General features: G+C 31.5%; 1 protein-coding gene across 10 annotated transcripts in view; it reads right to left on the reverse strand.

The window, feature by feature from the left end:
* Positions 1 to 716: 716 nt before the first annotated feature.
* LOC148621643 (cGMP-specific 3',5'-cyclic phosphodiesterase-like) overlaps positions 717 to 18,992 on the reverse strand; it is a 65,638-nt gene continuing 47,362 nt past the window's right edge. For 7 of the 10 annotated variants that reach the window (XM_088576224.1, XM_088576226.1, XM_088576225.1 and 4 more), the window contains 11 exons: positions 14,869 to 15,015; positions 14,461 to 14,568; positions 13,767 to 13,876; positions 13,184 to 13,271; positions 12,511 to 12,611; positions 9,977 to 10,054; positions 9,412 to 9,550; positions 8,685 to 8,768; positions 6,667 to 6,784; positions 5,199 to 5,314; positions 717 to 4,491 (listed from right to left, as the gene is read on the reverse strand). In XM_088576224.1, coding sequence (XP_088432350.1) covers positions 4,399 to 4,491; positions 5,199 to 5,314; positions 6,667 to 6,784; positions 8,685 to 8,768; positions 9,412 to 9,550; positions 9,977 to 10,054; positions 12,511 to 12,611; positions 13,184 to 13,271; positions 13,767 to 13,876; positions 14,461 to 14,568; positions 14,869 to 15,015 — 1,182 coding nt within the window. In that variant the 3' untranslated portion in view covers positions 717 to 4,398. The remainder of the gene's footprint in view (positions 4,492 to 5,198; positions 5,315 to 6,666; positions 6,785 to 8,684; positions 8,769 to 9,411; positions 9,551 to 9,976; positions 10,055 to 12,510; positions 12,612 to 13,183; positions 13,272 to 13,766; positions 13,877 to 14,460; positions 14,569 to 14,868; positions 15,016 to 18,992) is intronic. The other 3 variants (XM_088576228.1, XM_088576231.1, XM_088576230.1) reach the window with 3 other exon arrangements.

The following is an 18,992-nucleotide window of genomic DNA, read 5'->3' on the forward strand; positions in this document are numbered from 1 at the left end:
GTAATGGGGTAATGGTCCCCTTCTTCGAATGTAGAGACCTGTGCAGGTCCAGGTGTCAAAAGAATAGGCCTGCAGCAGTGCTAAGCTTGTCGTAAAAGGCAACTAAATAGTGCTCAGAACCTTAGCCAGGGGCTAGGGCGCTCTGCCCACAGAGCAACTGGGTTGTGTGCCCCAGGTGGTGGAATGGGGTACCCCAGGTATGTTACATGCTAGGGTTGTCAGGCTATAATACGGAAAATCTGACCGCAAACCATAGCAGTACAAAGAAAGATGCCATGTTCATCGCATGTTAAAAAACCCTACTGTGGTATTCTCCAGGAGTAGGAACCATAGAGCTCCGCCACAGGAGGCTAAATTGCCCGACCCTACCCACCTCTCTCTGTTTCCAGTGGCAATCAAAATTTGTCGACCACATTGTCCTTGTATCCCATCCCATTTTTCATTTCATCATTATTTCATGTTCATTTTATCATCCACTTCATGTTCATCACCTGAATATAGCTGAAATATTGCTCCTCAAGCGTTAAACCCCAACAAACAAACAAAACCTTTGAATGTAGATAGCAGTAATAAGATAATTGTCCCCTTGTTCAAATAGATAGAAGTAATGGGATAATGGTCCCTTCTTCAAATGTAGATAGAAGTAATGCAAAATGATGGAGGAGCATGTTTAGTATTCATCTCTGGTTTATAAATCACAGATGATTAATCACTGATAAGAAGAAATTTATAGTTTATTCAACAGAAGTTTTATAATTTAAGTACATAACAAAACAACCTATCACAGTAGAGACTATATAAATACACAATAATATCACTGGTAACTAGACATGTATTGTATCCATGGCAACATGGGCCTTCACTCCTAAGAAAGTTATTTTATTTAATGACAAAAGTCATCATACTTGTCTATATTTTATAACACTTCATGTTTTGATTAATAAATAGAAGAATGCTATTATTGTTTCTGATAAATGTACACAGTTATATATAGACTAAAATTGTTTATGACTATCACAAACCATTTAAGTAACAATATTTTCTTTCACTTTCTTATTACCAATAATGCCCAAAAATGGAATAAAAGTAACAGAACTAATTAGAACAGGCACAAACAATACATTAGTTCTAAGGTATTTTAAAAGGGTATGAAATAAATGTTATCTTAGGTTTGCAAAATGTGCAAAATTCTTTAAAAAAAATATAAGATTTTCAAACAAATATAATAAACAAAACAATATATTGCACCAATAGAGGTAACTGATTGTGACAACATATTAAAACAAAACAGGAAAAAAAAAACCTTTAAAATGAATGTTTAATTTGTACAGATTTTATATTGTCAGCTTCTCTCGGTTACCCTTCTCCTAAAACCAACAAAAACAAATAAAAATATCTGGTAGAAATGAACAATAAAAGCTACTAAAACTAAATTCCTTGAAGAACAAATTAAGGGAAGTTATACTTTTCACAATGTCAATACTTACTGAGTAGTCTATATTTTATTATTCTGATCAATAAAATCAAAAGGCCAGAAAATTGTATTATTTAAAAAATATTCAATCATCTATATCAATGTTACCATAGAATTATATTTTTGCACTTCTTACAAGAACTTGGGTATACTTGATATCTATCAATTAATTTTACTTTGGCCCTAAAAACAATGCAGGACATCTGGAATCATACCAACTCATTTATTTTTGTTTATTTTAGATGTAATCTGCAAAATACTTTATGTCTTGTTTTTAATCATTATCATTAATCAATAGGTAGTATCTACCTTAAAATAAAACTAAATATAATGGCAATGCTGCTGTATTTAATCTGACAATCACTACTGGTACTATATTTCTACATAAGTAGGCTGGTTCTCAAAAAAAAATCTGCACACTTTATCACAAGGGCTTATCTTTAGATTTTCATAAGTCTTTCCCCAATATAACTGTTATATGGTGGTGACCCTGGTTTGCCACAAATGCAAAAATATGAGTTGGGGCTTTATAAATGACCTGAGGATAAATAAGCCTTCTTGCATTTTACTACCATAACAACACAAACTTTAACAACTACCACAGAAATATTGCATTATGTAAAGCAAGTAAATACTGTTAGTTTTGACTACCTTTAAAACATTCATATACAAAAAGTGAACTGAACATAAAACATATCATTCCTTCACACATTAATTGCAGTTAACTAGAAATTGCTACAAACATTTTTTAAAGTAAATATTGTACTTTGCAAATATGTATAGTCATCACAAAAAAACAAATGGTACGTTTTTGGGTATTCTCTCTAATTCAATCAGTACCTGCCAAATTGTTCCTTTTCAAAATGCTAAACAGTGGTTTTCCTTAAGGTTTGAAGAGTCAATCATAACAATAAAGCAAGTCCTATATAGTGTTCATTTTATTTATTTTGCCTAATGTTTTTTTGTTTGTTTTAGTTTTCCATTTCTAAGTAACTCATCCATATTACTGGAAACCATTACTGAACTCGTTGCATGTGCAGCTTGTCCCAAAACAAGTTTCCAGTACATTTGTAAAAAAAGGATTTGTACAATATTTTCATGTATTGTACTCTAAATAGTAGTAAAGGGAACCAAGATTCAAGTGTAATTAAAAGAACACAATCCCGGGACAAAGACCCGACAGGGAAAATAGACACACACAACAAAAAACACAAAATAACCAAAATATTACGTACTAAGAAACTAAAGTAAATGAGCAACATGGACTCCACTAATAGCTGGGTGCATGGACCAGGTGCACCTGTAAGGCAAGTGTCCACTGCTTTTCTAGAAACACCTGCCAAGTTCCTCATATAAAGTCAAGTCCAGGGTAGATGCAAGAGGTAAGGAAAACTATGACACATCAAACAAATTGGTTCTCATGGTGCAGATGGATACACCATTAAGATCCACAAATTCATGATGATGGCCATAAAACTTTTATTGACGATACGGAATGAAAGTCATTGCGGTTGTAGAATAGTTTGGTCAATACTTTTCCTTTTCCATTAATCTTTTTTAGTGTAGGTCAAGATATGAGGCTGACTTCACAGTGTCTGTTGTATCTTTTATCTCAAGTTCTTTGGGGTAGATGTGTATGATTGGTCTAAACCTGAATACCTAAATTTGCAATTCCAAATGTGGGAAGGAATGTCTAAATTGATAATAAAGCAAAGCTATACAAATTGCATTGATCAAAATATAATGATTCTGTGTAAATATATCTACCAATGAAACACATGCATTGAAATGTTTGTGCAACATAAATTAAAGTGACAGATCTACATGTACTGAAAACTGATTCTAGAACTAATATCAAATCAGCTTTCAAAACACACAACACCTGAAATTTTCAGCACACTTTTAGCAAAGTTGATTTCCTAATACATATACAATCTTTAATAGAAACTGCCCTATTCAATGCCTTCAAATAAGCTACAAACTGATGCAATATAAAACACACTTAGTTACATATCAATCTAACATTAGAAACAAATGTCAGAACAGTGTTGTTCATCCAATTCAGTTGTGCCAGTAGGATTCTGAACAGACAATATTGATAACAATGTTTTTTCTTTAGAATTTATAAATATCATAGCATGAAATAGAAATTGCTAACTTCTTCACGCTTAAAAAAAAAACATTAGCTAATCGATAAATAAAATTTAAAAAATAACAAATTCAATACAAGCACTGTAATATCAAGGATAATAAATTAATAATCACCATCATTCATAACCTATACTGAAAAAAAAGTCTGATCTAAATCAATTACTGTATAGAGGGCAATAATTAACAGGTACAAAATTTCACGATTAACTCTATGAATAAGGTTTTTAAATGTTTGCACTATTTATTTTCTGTGTCTTAAGATTTAACGGAATGGATTTTGTATGAAAAATTACCTTGACTAAATTTTGTGAGCTTTTATTTTTGTGAATTCCTGAACCTTCTGAATACAGCAAAAATTAAAACCTCACAAAAATAAACAAAATAAGAAGCTGGTATAGGATCGATATCTTAAACTGCATTGACTATATAAAAAAAAATGTCTTAAAATCATTGATTAAAGTAACTGGTTTTACTCATCATTTCTGTCAATACAGTCTTGTGTAGGAATATTTCAAGTGCCATACTTTATAATTGATTTTAGCCTGATTCATATGTGGAACAGTACTGTCTAATTACAGAACAGAATAATTAGCTCTTGAAGTTGTCAAAAGTCGACTGATATGAACAAAATTATAATTATAAATGCACTTATGAAAAAAAAAACCCATTAACATCTTATCTATAATCATTTCAGCATTTTATAGGTTTTTAACACTTAAGTGTGTACCCTGAAAGTTTTTATATTATAAAACCATGATATAAATAGCTCTGTGTTATACTATAGAACAGACTTTAGTTTTTCCTTTTGGTTCTTTTATAGTCACTTTCTTCTGTGGTGAGGTCTGTTTGCTTTGCTTAATTGAGTTCTGAAAAAAAAATAGACCATAGTTATTATTTTAAGTGACTAGAATAAATGATTAATAAAATAAAGACATTCTCAAAATTGTGTCTGTCCTCCATGAACTATTTCATTAATCTACTCAAGGAAAAAAATAGATTTTGTAGAAGCTTTGTGTACCATCTACTTCATTAGAACATTGAACTTATACATCTCCCCTTTTTCAAAAGAGTATTTTTTTATTTAATTTAGATGAAGCTGTACACAATATATGAAAAAAAACAACAACAACAAAATTAAAACTGTTAATTTTTTTCAGTATATAAAATGAAAGGAGAGAAAACCTAAACATTTCTGATAAAATGGGGACAAAATTAATTAGTCAGAATTATATATAGTATTAAGCAGTTCGGCTAAGCAGAGAAAAAAAAACATTGATAAGTAACTGAAGTGTCTTAGTTCATAGAATGATCACATGCACTAAATCAAACAAGTTAAGCTACATACAATTAATTATGCTAAGCACTGCAGTGTGTTTCATATCCAAAAGTAATGAGGAATGTAAAGTTGACCAAAGTTATTTCCCATTATATCTACTTTTTGAATGGAACTTCTCTAAAAATTCAAACCATAGGGTACAAATTCTTTGCATCATGTAAATGAAAATAAAATGCACAGAGGATTTATAGAGAAACACAGGGATTTGACACATGGAAGGATTTCTGTAACAGTTACCTTCTGTGATGGTAATGGCTGCTCTGGTTTTACTTTACTTGTTTTAGAAGGCTTGGGTTTTTGTGTTTCTACATTATTAGTCTTTTTCTCTTCTTTCTCTTTTTCTGCTGGGGTTGCTATAGAATTGAAAGAACATTACAATTTTTTTAATGATTGTCAAGGAATAAAGCTTTTTATTACAGGAAAGAGTATTTACCAGAATGAAGTTTCCTGCATTTTTGCATAAGCTCCATATTAATTTAACAGAAACCTCAATATATGTTAGCTTCCAATCAGAGTTAAAACAACATCAAGACACATCTGTTAATAACATAACACCTAAACACTTGTGCAATACAATAGATAAATTTGAGGGGAAATATATTTTTTTATCTGGAACTCTTTTAAATGCTTGTAAATTAATGTATCAATACTTAAATAAAGTACTGAAACAAACTGCAGTTTCTACAAAGAATTAGATAATCTAATATTAAGCTTGTAATGGTGCAGAAGGATAAATTACACAACTTGCAGAGATTTATCTCAAATTTGTGTAAAAAAAGAGGCTGTCAAATTTACAGGAAACTGGATTTTCCCACATTGAAATAAAAAACTGTGAATGATTAATTAGTTACAACATAAACATGATAACTGTGAAAGGAGACTGGCATTCAAGTGTAATGGTCAACGACAAGAAGAAGACTGTAAAAGTCTCTATTTTCATTAAATTTAATAAGAATCTAAAAATACTTTTCATATTATTGCATGGACAAGGGTCAAAGTCCGCAACAAAAACAGAAATGACAAAAGTCATATTTTTAAAAATCAAAGTTGTGCTTCATTTTGCCACATAAAATAACATATCCAATTTATCTAAAATCAAATATCCACCATATACTTTTTCAAGAAATTGCAAGGACAAGGGTTGAAGTATGTATTTTTGCAACAAAAATGGCTGCCATTCAGAAACAACAGAAGAGATATTTGTAAAATTCAGACTGGAGTTTTGTTTTGGCACATAAAACTAAATTACCCAAGTTTGAAAAGAATCTGGCAAATACTTTTTAAGTAATTGCATGGACAATGTTTGGCAGCCAACTGCCCACCATACATCCCAAAATTAATATCCATTTTTTCCTTTGGAAAATCCAGTTAAAAATATGACAATGCAAAATCTACAACAAAATATGTGAGAAGTGCACAATTTTTATTATAAGAGAAAAATTCAACACCACAGACTTATGACCAGTAAAAAATTACTGCCATATTTTCTGTTTTCAGGCACACAAAACTAAAGACAAAAGCATTATTTCAGTCCAAAATCATGAGGAAATATTCAACAACCACGTGCACAAAGCAAAAAAAAAAAAAAAAAAAAAACCAGGCACAGCTAACATATATTTATACCACAACATCAAAAATAAATGAGAATGTATCTGTCTAGAAACAATTCATCTCAGAATTCTGTCTAAAAAGATGAGATTCTCACCTGGGGAGAGACCATTTATCTTACGTTCATGTTCATCTGCTAATGCTTGCCAATTGTTACGATTGTTATTAACGCCTGTATACAATGGTTCTAATGCAGGGTTTAATTCAGCCATCATCTGAAATTATAATCAAATACAAGGGTGTAACATATGATAAATGGAAGTGAAGTCTCAAGGTGTGGACTGCTTAAGGCTTGAAACAGATATAAGCATTCTGAAATGTCATAAGAAAGCTGTTTTATCTTCATATTGATTCAGACTTGAGAAAACATTTTAATACCCTGGTTTTAGCCCTGTAAAAATTTCAAATGAAAGGTGAGGCAGAATACACAAAATTTTAAAATGCATGAACAATTATTGTTATTTTTGTTGGGGTTCTGTACCCTTACTTGGTAAGTATTTACAGATGACTTAATTTTATTAGGCACAGACAGCTTAATTTTTCTTATTTTTGGGGGTGAAAATTATGTGTAGGACCGGACTTTTGTGCTACCTTTGATATAAGGCCCCTGAAATCTCAAGTTATCACTTAAATCACATTTAAATGATACATACAGAAAACCTGTATGATGAAACAGTACAGAAATATTATTTCTCATTAAGGAGACAAGAAAATTCCTATTTTTAGCTGTGTGAGATTTCCTTATCTCATCAACATGTTGAGACAGGTTGTGCATTCCCCTGTAACAAATTGATATAATTAAATAAAGAGTTAGTGAATGATGATTACTTTACCAAAATGTGTTTGAACATTCTTTTGAAATAATTTATTGAGAAGAATCAGTGATTTATTATTTCTTGCAGTTTGTTAAAATCCAATGGTTGTTTTGAAGTGGCCTTCATTTTACCCCTTGCTGTGACGTATCACTACATTAATAGGTCATGACCAGCTGTTAAATGTGGGTCATTTCAATTCAAACATAATCAAAAGTGAGAAAAAGAATCAAACACCAGATTTTCTCCTGCAAGATTGAGAAATCTCACACACCCTTGGGTAAGGTACTGTATAACTGGTAATTTTTGTTAGGTTCAAATTTTCACTTTCTTCACAAGGAACAAGAAATCGCGAAAATAAAAGTTCGTCAAATTCAATTCTTGGTGTCTCTCAAAATTATCTCTCGTACACGGTATTTATGAGTGCAAAAACTAAAGACTGCAAAAATTTGATTTTCTTATTCAAAAAGCAAATCTCGAAATTTGGCACCCACAAAAATTACCCACTATAATAGTTCTCTAACTTGGCAGAGCCTCGATAGAGAACGATTAAACTTACCCTCAAGTGTCTTAGCTTTCCTTATTTTACTCTCATACATGTGTTATATTTTTTTCTCTATATATTCATATAGATGTAATGCACAAACATCTAACACATTTATAAGTTTGTTGCTAAAAAGTAACATCAAACTTGCTAAGTTTGTTTAAGGCATTGCTTAAAAAATAAGTCACACTGCACAATTTTACTTCAAATGAGTAAATATATTGTACTTGATTCCCAACACTTATGAATTGGGTAAAAACCCTTTATTTCAATTCATTCTTTTATCATGGATTTAGAAATCGTGCTTACAGTGTGCATGGATGAATTGGTGATTCCAGTGTGCCCCCTCTGACACAAACTTTGCTGGGGTGTGTGATGACATGGTGATTCTAGTGTGCCCCCTCCCTCAGAAACTTGGTTGGGGTGTGGAATGACATGGTGATTCCAGTCTGCTCCTTCCCTCACAAACTTTGGGTGTGTGATGGCATGGTAATTCCAGTCTGCTCCCTCCCTCACAAACTTTGGTTGGGGTGTGGGATGACATGGTGATTCCAGTCTGCTCCCTCCCTCACAAACTTTGGTTGGGGTGTGGGATGACATGGTGATTCCAGTCTGCTCCCTCCCTCACAAACTTTGTTTGGGGTGTGGGATGACATGGTGATTTCAGTGTGCCCCTTCCCTCACAAACTTTGTTTTTGAAGCTAGTACTAGACACTTTATAGAATGGTAATAAAAATCAATTAATGTAACATCCCATACCTTATAAACAGGTATACAAATAGCATCTATAAAACCAACTTGCATTTTGGGAAGCTCATCTTTCTTGTCTCTGTCCATCATGGCCTTAAGAAGAAATAAAAATATTGTTTTTTTTTTACATACCATGAAATATTGAACACTAGACTAGAATTAATTATGTCAATAGCTTATGCACAGTCTTTCATGTCTTAACTTCAGTAAACAAGGCCCTACCCTTAATCTGAATAGAATTTTATATAGGATACATTGGCTTGAAAACAAAATTTCTGCAAGTCTGCCTCTATTTTTACCAGCATTGGCTGGTTGGCTGGTCCCAATTTCAAAGACTGTATGTAAGCAAATTTAAAATGGATAACAAGCTAAAACTTTAATTACAATTGTATTTCTTCCACTTAAGATGCTTCCTAAATCATGAACATGAACTAAAATAGAACCTTAGTTTTCCTCATACAATTTCCTTGTCACAAAGCGATATGTGATACAGTAACATACACTGTAGTTTTATTTGGAGATTGAAACAAAAGAAAACTGAGACAAGGACATTCTATATTATAATGATTTAGAAAATGCTAATTATCTTCCTTAGAGCATGTTTGACTACAAAACAACTTTACTAGAGTAATATTTAATAGTCTAATTTCTTACCCAACAAAAAGATTATGAGGGACAATGACACCCCAAGAAATTGAAATACATGGTTTTTATTTGATTAATCAATTTTACTCACAATTGGTTTTTCACCTAACTGGGTCTTTTCTATATCTCCCTGTTCAAAGAACTCATTGGCAACTAGGTGAGCAACTTCATACTGGATTTCCCATGGTTTACAGATGGCTGCAACATCACACACAGTCATCATCATAGCTCTTTAGAAAATAAAAAAAAACCTGTGTCTAGGAATATATGAACACTCACAGCTATTAAAGAACCAGATTTTTACGGAGTTTTAAGTATACACACAGCAGTACAGAATAAACACAGATGGAAGAACAGATAGAAGGACAGCATCACTACCATAAACCTTCCAGTTTTACGCAGGAAATACAAAAAATCAATTATGTTCAATCACTATAAATTTAGGAGAAACATGAATGAAAACAACCACTATATGCATGATAGTTTTTACTAACACCAAAATATCTGTAATCACATTTCAAAGTAAGGATTTTGAAATAAATGAGAGTATCATATGATTGTCTGGTCTAAAACTTAAATTCTGATTTTTTTTATCTCTTCATCCTTGCATTATAAATTTTATTCCCACCTTTTTGTCTGATTTTAGTAGTTCTTACTTGAGTAAATCCTTTCTTGTTTGCTCTTTGAATTCTTTCTCACCCTCATCTACTATCTTCTTGAAATCCCCCCTTTTTCTGAAATAAAAATAAATCCAAAGCATACAAATGGTGTATATGTATTTCTGATCAAATAAAAAGCCAGAGCATTTAAATTTAAATGTTAGATTCTTGATCAATTTTGTTTCATACATCTGTAAAACCAGTACTACTTAGAGCTATTCTAGAAATAAATGTATATGAGGGAAGGGGGTATTTTTTATATGACCCCAACCACCATTGAAATTTTGATAGAAGTGACTTGTCAGCCCCCCCTCTTCCCACACACACAAATACTTATGGAATAGCCCATAGAGTGCAGACATGTACATGCTACTTTATGATAATCCATTTTTATTTCAGTATCTTATGGAATGATCTGCAAAATCTTAAAACTTGTGATTTTTTTTAACATAGGTATTATCCAAAGATTTGCAGTCTGTAGAGTGTAATTTGTCATAAAAATTTATAAAAACTACTGAGAATTCATAAAACCTCTGGTAGAGAAATTGTAATACACACAGTTGTTCTGGCATTTAACTTTCAGTATCAATAATAAGTTAATTTTGATATTTTTCAATCAATAAAAAATGAAGAAGTATAAAAAATTAAAGTTTGTATTGCTTACAAAAACACATGTGTCCCCCCCTATAGTTTATAGTTCAATGGGGTATAATGCTGAAAATATTCAGTGGATCATAAATTCCTAGTAATATACACTAATTCATACCATGTCCTAACTACCTACAAGTTTAATGAAATTTGGTGCAGTAGTTACCGAGGAGTAGTACTTACAAAACTGTAACAGATTGATAGATGGACAGAAAAAAAATATGACTCCGCACCAAGTTGGGGGACATATTTCTCAGGTATCACTAACCACTTCTAGCATTTCCATTACTTTACATGTTAAATATGTAATTTTCAAAGTTTCACTGTGAATTCCCAGGAAAAATGACATCTTAAAGTTGCATACAATTGCAAAGCTGGGAAAATAAGGCTTTCAAAATCATTATGCTGATGGTACAATGATTGTAGAAATTCTTCAAAAAATTTACTTGAATAAATAATACTGAAAATCCACATTTTTACCTTTTCTGCTAACTGATAGCATGGAGTCAAATTACTCACACATATAAACAATATTCATACACTTTTGTAGTAAATTACTAAGTACACATTCTCAGCTTTATTTTTACTACTTTTAATCATAATACACACAAATAATACACTTACAATGCATAGGTCTAGGTACTGTGTGTTTTTGGTACTACATAGGGGGATGGCCATTTGACCCTGAAGTGGTTAGTGAGACTTCATGAATTATGTAAAAAACAAATAATTTTCAAAAATAAATAGTCCTATCATTACAAAGAAAATAACTGTATATTGACTTAAATTAAAAACAATATAAGGAAGAGTTTACAATCAGTGTAAAATGTAAGACTTGCAATCCTATTCATTTTTTAATCAAGTTGAATTTTTATATGACATGTTTTTAACATTTCTTCCCTACTTATGGCCCCCGATAGTGACGCTACAAGCAGGTAGTTCATGCAAAGGGAGGAAAGTAGGCGGGGCCTAAGTGATCATACATCACCAATAAATATACAGTCAACACATTTTGGTTGCTCAAACAGAAAATTGCAGTATAAATTTACTTATTGCTATTTTGTTAAAAATCCCATTGGTCTTGCTATATGATAATTTTCAATCTCAAACCAGTCGAGTGAGAATGGAAATTATCGCTAGTTTCTATGTCCTCATGTGACATACAAGCACCAGCGTAGGAATATTTGACAAACCAAATAACTGCCTGTTTGTTTACTGTGTATGAAATAATGCCTTATTTGTGGTAATATTTTCTAGTCTACAATGGAAAATGATAAAATATAGTAATTTATCTGATTAGAATGAATAAATCCCAAAATTACTTCACACATTTTAAACGCAACCGACATAGTAAACCAAATTTTTGTTCAAATGACGTGTATCACAGCTGCACAACATACATTATGTCACGCAGCATGTCTACAAAAAATAGTCCCTAAAGGAAACTTTGCAGCACTAATAACATTTACATATTTGTGTCAGGAAAACTGAAAATGAAAGAAAACTAATACTCTACACTACAGCAACATAGCGCTAAACAGATTATTAAATATTTTTTTCAAGTCGCGGGAGTTTCTCATGCTCATCTCGTTGAAAAAAATATTAAATAATCTAATAATATGGTTTATTCATCTGAGATGTCATTGTGAATTTCTTAAGTTTTATTCAATCTTATGTCATGAAAAGTAGTTCACTCAATTTTGATAATAAAACTTTTGTGTCACAAATGTAATATCAAATAGTAGATTGTGAAAAAGAAAAGTTTAAACCCAGTTACAATTTGTATTCTGTGGTTGTGGTATTGTTGATTTCAATTTTAGCAACATTTATTCCTAATCTTTTCTTCTTAATATTTTATCATAATATACGTGTACATAACATACTTGAAGTAAAGTGCTAAATCTGTAGACAATATGGCATGCTCCAACATTTTGATCACTTTTCTGTATTCTTCTGATGATAATGATTGGAATATGTTATTTCCCTAGAAATTAAAAATGGAGTAGATAAATATCATTGTGAAGCTTTTACTATATTATGTAACAAATGAAAGTATTTATACTGTGCCCTCTGACAGAGCTTTCTAAGGTCAATTTAGTATTTCTTTTTGAACACATGTAAAAATTTCAAAACATCACACTATCCTGACACTGGTAATGAATATCCTAAATATCCTCCCGCATCTAGGAGTTTTATTATGATAAATTCTGGAAATTTTCATATCCAGTCCGGAATAAACTTAGAATTAGTTATGGAATCATCTGCGTGCTTGATAGAAATGAAAAAAGTATGATGCGAATGTTGTTTAACATTAATCATTAAAAATGAAAGTTTGTCTTGTGGCGGAGAGATGGCTTATATTTCTTGCCACATCTCATATTCCAGTAAAGTTTTAATGCCTTGGAGTATTTTATTTAACTTCTCAACACCCTGTTTTACACAGAAGTTAATTTAATTTCTAGTTTTTAAGGAAACTAGTAAACCTCGACTTGCAAACCATGCCGGGTACAAATAATTTTTTTTTAACAAAACTGAAGTTAATTAATCATGACTTACTTCACTATTTAGAATCATAATGCAGTGATCAAAGTGATGGTGTTCCATGACAGAGGTACTGTATAACATGGCTAATGGTGACTCAACTCTGGAATATACAGAAAACATATACTGGACATTCAGGCTTTCAGTGATTCTTAGTTCATCTGGTAACAAACCAGTGTGGTATCAGCTATTAATGGAAAGCAAGCAAGAAATGGGCCACATAATGAAAAGTGCTCTGCAATTTTAATGGAATGAGATTTTGTAGAACATGGAAAAAATGCAAACTCACAAAAGCAACACTTTCCATATATTTCAATAAATAGGAGTAGGAGGAAGATATATTAAGAACCCTGCTAAGAGTGCAAGACAGAGAAATCTCAGACACCCATGGGTAAGATTTCAAGTTCTCTAACAAGATTCTGCTGAGTTAAAGAACACTGAATCTTACCTGAGAATGTCTGTAACTTCCTAGTCTTGCAATTGTCTAGTGGTTTTTTATTCTTTTTCTCACTTTAAAAATATTGCTAGGCCAATTCCGAATGCCCTGCTTCTGACTCTGATGAGAAAACGATACACTTGTTGTTTATCATACACTTACTTGACTTGAAAGGCATTATTGGTCCCCCTGTGGTCCAAGTCATGGCACAGACATCCAGCCAGCAGGGCAAATACTTCTAAATCATCAAACAATGGAATCAAACCACCAGTCTAAAAGTAAATCAAAGAACCTTAGTGAGTGCGCTCACCTACCCCATGTGTCCCCATATTGGATATGCAAGTAAATTTGTTCGTAAGAGAAATACATGAAGAAAGACCCTGATAAAAAGAGGAATAAGAGTGTTTTTTAGGCTTTAGATCTTTATCTTCTAACTATATTCGGTTACTCAGAATGGTAGTTTCAAACTCCAGACTGTGATTTCTTTGAGTTTTAGTTAATCCAAAGTAAATATCGTAGTGGAACAAAACATACACTTGACTTGTAACTTATCATGCAAGCGTTTAGAAAAAAAAAGTCCGAAAAACGGTTATTTCTGTGAATTTAGCTAAGTTCAAGGCTCTTAATTTCAGTAAAAAACATTGGAGTGGAACTAACTACAAACTTGTGTGGTAATTTATCATGGTTAACTTCTGTACTAAAAATCAAGTCAATATCTGCAAAAAAAGTCCAAAAAACTGTTATTTCTGTTATTTCAAGGCCCGTAATTTCGGTAAAAAAAAATCACAAACTCAACAAACTGAATAGATCTTTGGCAAACCACAAAGTTAGTTACACTGAAAAGTTAAACACTTACATATAAAATGGTAAACATAGTTTGCGCTACATTAAAGGCATGCCTCCAGTTGTGATATGTTACTGGTCTGTAGTTTTTCTTTACACTACAAGTCCATCGGCATATAACCTGTAAAAACAATAAAGTTGTCTTCATTTCACATTTTTTAATTGATTGGCAGAGAAATTTGGTGTGTTCTTTTATTGATAACCAGAACTTTAGCTGAGGTATATGAAACAATAAACAATGTGTACTATCACAATAATGTGTTACAACTGCATCAAAATAAGAAATTATTCTGTATAGAAAAAGATGTGGCAAAAACTTGTACAGACCTCTAGAATACCAATATGTTTATTTGTGCACAGCACATGAATATGAAGAAGCTGTATTTTCATGGTTTTCCAAACTATTCCTCTATACACCTACATCATATGGTATCCTATATTTCTTGATGATATCAGCATCCCTGAACATAGCTATGGTGGCTTTCAAAGTCTCATCTTCTGACATTGGAATATCATTAAACTCGTATGTGTATAGCCCCAACTTTTCTGATGGTGGAATGTCACTTTTCTGTAAAAATAATAAGTTTTTTTTAAATTTCTTTGATGAATCACAAAATCCTATTAGACAATGACCCAGATATTTAACATCATAGCAGGATAAAAACTATGGTAACACAAACAGGTCAGAAAAAATGTCCATAAAAATAATTAAAAAAACTTGGATTTTTGTTTGAGAGGAAAATTCAGCTTTCTTATAATAACATGTTTGAGAATAAGTGTCAATCATGATCAAATAACTTAACACTTAAAGAATGAAATTGAAAATAACAGCACTTCTGTTTGATTCATTTACCGCTTGGCCTGTTTCAATACAAACTTTTTACAAAAAATATGGTCTTTAATGACCTAAAGCACCCAACTGATTCCTTGCTCATTCTTATACACACAATATTAACATAGCTTGAAAGGTGATCTATGAATAAAACCTACTAATATTTTAGAATAAAAACACACAAACATTAATGTTGATAAATGCTCAGTCTATGGGTTCAAACCAATAAATGTGTCAGACCATGTGAAGGAAAGTCACATGTATTATCACTAAGTCATTCTGCTCTAATTTTTTCCCACTTTTCATGATACAACAATTTGAAACAAAAATGTTATAAATCTTTTGTTTCTCTATTACATAATACCTTAAATAATGATAACAGAATTTACAAGGAAGTTATAAATTTCAAAAAGCAAACAAACTAATCTTCTAGAAGAACTCTTTTTTTTCTATTTCAGTCGTTATAAAATGCCAAACTAAACTAGAGGCTTTAAAAAGCCTGAATCGCTCACCTGGCTTGATAAACTACATTCTATTTTTTGTAAAAGTTGCCATGTATTTTTCATGGATAAATAATCACAAAGATCATATCTAAGGAACAATCATACATGTATCAACTTTTATTCAATTCTGTCCAGTTTTTCAACAGGAAAATATTTTAGAAACTAATTACAAAAAAATAACCCCAAAAAAAGTAAAACAAAACCATTAAATTAGTTCTATGCAGAATACCCTAAGAAACATTCACACTATGTTTGATTCTTATTGGTCAAAGTAGTGTCAGAGAGGAGTTTCAACAAGAGCAGTGCTCCACGTCCCCTGTCAGGCAACAAAAGTAAAATTTCATGGAATATTGCAAAATGAAAAATTATATTTTGTTAAGTCTGTGTGACCTTGATCTTTAACCTGCTGACCTTAAAGTCAATAGGTGTCTCCCTTACCCCACAAGCCTTCATTTACCCAAGTTTGGTGAAATTCTCTGAAGGTGTTCAAAAGTTACGCTCAGGAAAACCAATTTTTGCCCCAAAAACTATATTTTGTTAAGTCCGTGAGATTTTGACCTTTGACCTCAAAATCAATAGGTGTCTTCCTGACCTCTTAAACCTTTAACTGCCCAAGTTTGGTGAAATTCTATGAGTATTCAAAAGTTACGCTCTGGAAACCAATTTTGACAGACGGACAGGAGGTCGGTTGGATGGAAAGCCTAATTCTATACTTTCATGAAAGGTGAGAAACAAAAAATTGTTTACAAGAACAATGACGATGGACACCACATGATGGCATTAGCTCACATGGCCCTTCCTGCCAGGTGAGCTAAAAATTATATTGTTTGATGAAAGCAGGATCTAAATAAAATAAAAAACATAAAAATATTCAAAATCCATGTCCTTGTAGTTTTTTATTGATTATAACCTACAAGTTAGCAGAGACTCTTAAAGAATAAATATTTCTTGGAAAATGTATTTCTACATGATCGAAGAAACCTTTGAGTGTTGTTTTTTTTCAAATGACGGTAAGAAATTTATGAGACATTTTTCATAACATATTTCTATCAATGCTTTAAGTGCAATATCACCTAAGAATCATGCAAATAAAGCTAGAAAAAGGCACTAATTCAATGTTTTTGGCATAAGATCTTAACAACTTTATTTCATTCAGAAAGTTACATATTTAGCAAATAGTTCATGATGCTGAGAGTCATGGCAATACATTGCATATGGACCGGTTAGTTGCCCTGAAAAAATTCTATTGACTGAAGCATAGCTGAGATGCATTGAATATTTAGGGCATATGAAGTTATATGGACCAGCAGTTATGTCAAAGAAACTAAAGAAAAGTCTTAAAGTATAATATATGACAATAATACCAATAGGTATAAGTCAAAAACAGTTGAATTCTACTGAAAGGTTTTTCTTGCCATTTTTTTCTTCATTATAGATCACAATACAATGATTCATTTTTGCCTCCACTTTCTCAACCTTCTCCATTAATTTGAGTGTCTTTTACAAACAGGATGCATTTACAATGTATAGAAAGTATTAAACTAACTAGACCAATAACATGGACATATAAGTATCTTCCATGGAAGCATAAACACTCAGCAAGTTAAATATTAAGTGTACGTTACAAATTTACCATAACCATGTACATGTACATTTTTCTGTACTTGTGAAAGAATATTCTGCCAAAAATTGTTAACAGGTGAAAATTAAGATATTTATTTGGCACAAGAGTAAGTCCTATTTCAGGCCATATAATATAAAATATTTTCAGAAATTGTGATTCAAAGAAAGTATTTCGCAACCTCTGTTGTTAAAAATTCAAATTCTACTCAGAAAAAAAAATATGAAATATCTGCATGATTCCTAGATGAATCAGTACCTAATATCTAGCATATACAAACAAATATTAGAATTCCATACTTTACCATGACTTAACTTCTTATCTGTAGATTGTGACTAATTCTAAAACTTATTGATGAATTTCTACATTGCAATAAAGATAAAAATTATTTTTAATATCCATTTCCAACCTTGTAATGTATTAATGGAACCATAAAAACTTGATATTTTTAGACTGATCAATGAAAAGACAAAACAACTAGACATAACACTTTAAACCCGACATTTCATATTGGTTTAACCTCATTCTTCCTTATTCTATATCTTTGGTTAAATATGTCATAGAAATGTTTTGTCTAAACTCATGGATCGGGGAGGTGTATCCATCTGCATTTGTTCACTGTGTCATTGTTTTCCTCTTTCGTCTACCTTAGAAGACATTTAATGACCAACTAGGCAGGTATTTCTAGAAAAGCAGAGGAGGCTTACACTACTAGTGCACCTGGTCCATGCTCCCAGTTTTTAGTCTGGATTGCCCATTTACTTTTTGTTTCTGTATTATGCATTTCATGTTCTTCCTTGTATTTGTTGATTTTCTTTGTCTAGTCATCATCTATGGATTATGTTCTTTTTGATTAGTCATTACCATCCAAATCCTAGTTCCTTTGATTTCCCTTTCAAATGTAAAGCAAGATTTTTTTCTTTCTGTGTTCAAGAAGACCTATTGTATGAGTTACCAAAAATACATCATTGGCATTTATCAATAGCTCAAAGAACTAGTTCACTCATAGTTTCATACATTAAGGAAGAAAAAGATATGAAACAAGAATACTGCAATCAAGTTACATTTCCTCTTAGTCTTTGATTTGTTTACATTAAATACATCCATATCTTTTTTGACAATTAAATTTTATCAGGACTAGGTAACAGAATGCATGTATGATAAGAATACTGCAATCAAGTTACATTTCCTCTTAGTCTTTAATTTGTTTACATTAAATACATCCATATCTTTTTTGACAATTAAATTTTATCAGGACTAGGTAACAGAATGCATGTATGACTATAACACTATAACATGATGAAAAACTTAATATTATTGTTAGCCATCTGTCATATCAACTTCAGTTAAATTCTATACTATAGTTGTATCCTTTAGTGTTATGGGTTATGTTGTTGTTCTTTTAGAAGACATTTACATTTACCCTTGAACTTGTCCTAAAACAATGTAACAATGAAACTACCTTTCTAATTACTTGAATGGATCAGCAACACAAAAATATGACAAAATGCAAAACAATTCCAAATAAAACTTGACTTTTTAATCCTTTTTATTAAAACAATTAAAAATGCATCAAGACATAAAAAAAA

The sequence above is a fragment of the Perna viridis genome, chromosome 3 (assembly GCF_037379345.1).
Source record: "Perna viridis isolate PV_CMFRI_1.1 ecotype Kerala chromosome 3, ASM3737934v1, whole genome shotgun sequence".
Lineage (NCBI taxonomy): Eukaryota > Metazoa > Mollusca > Bivalvia > Mytilida > Mytilidae > Perna > Perna viridis.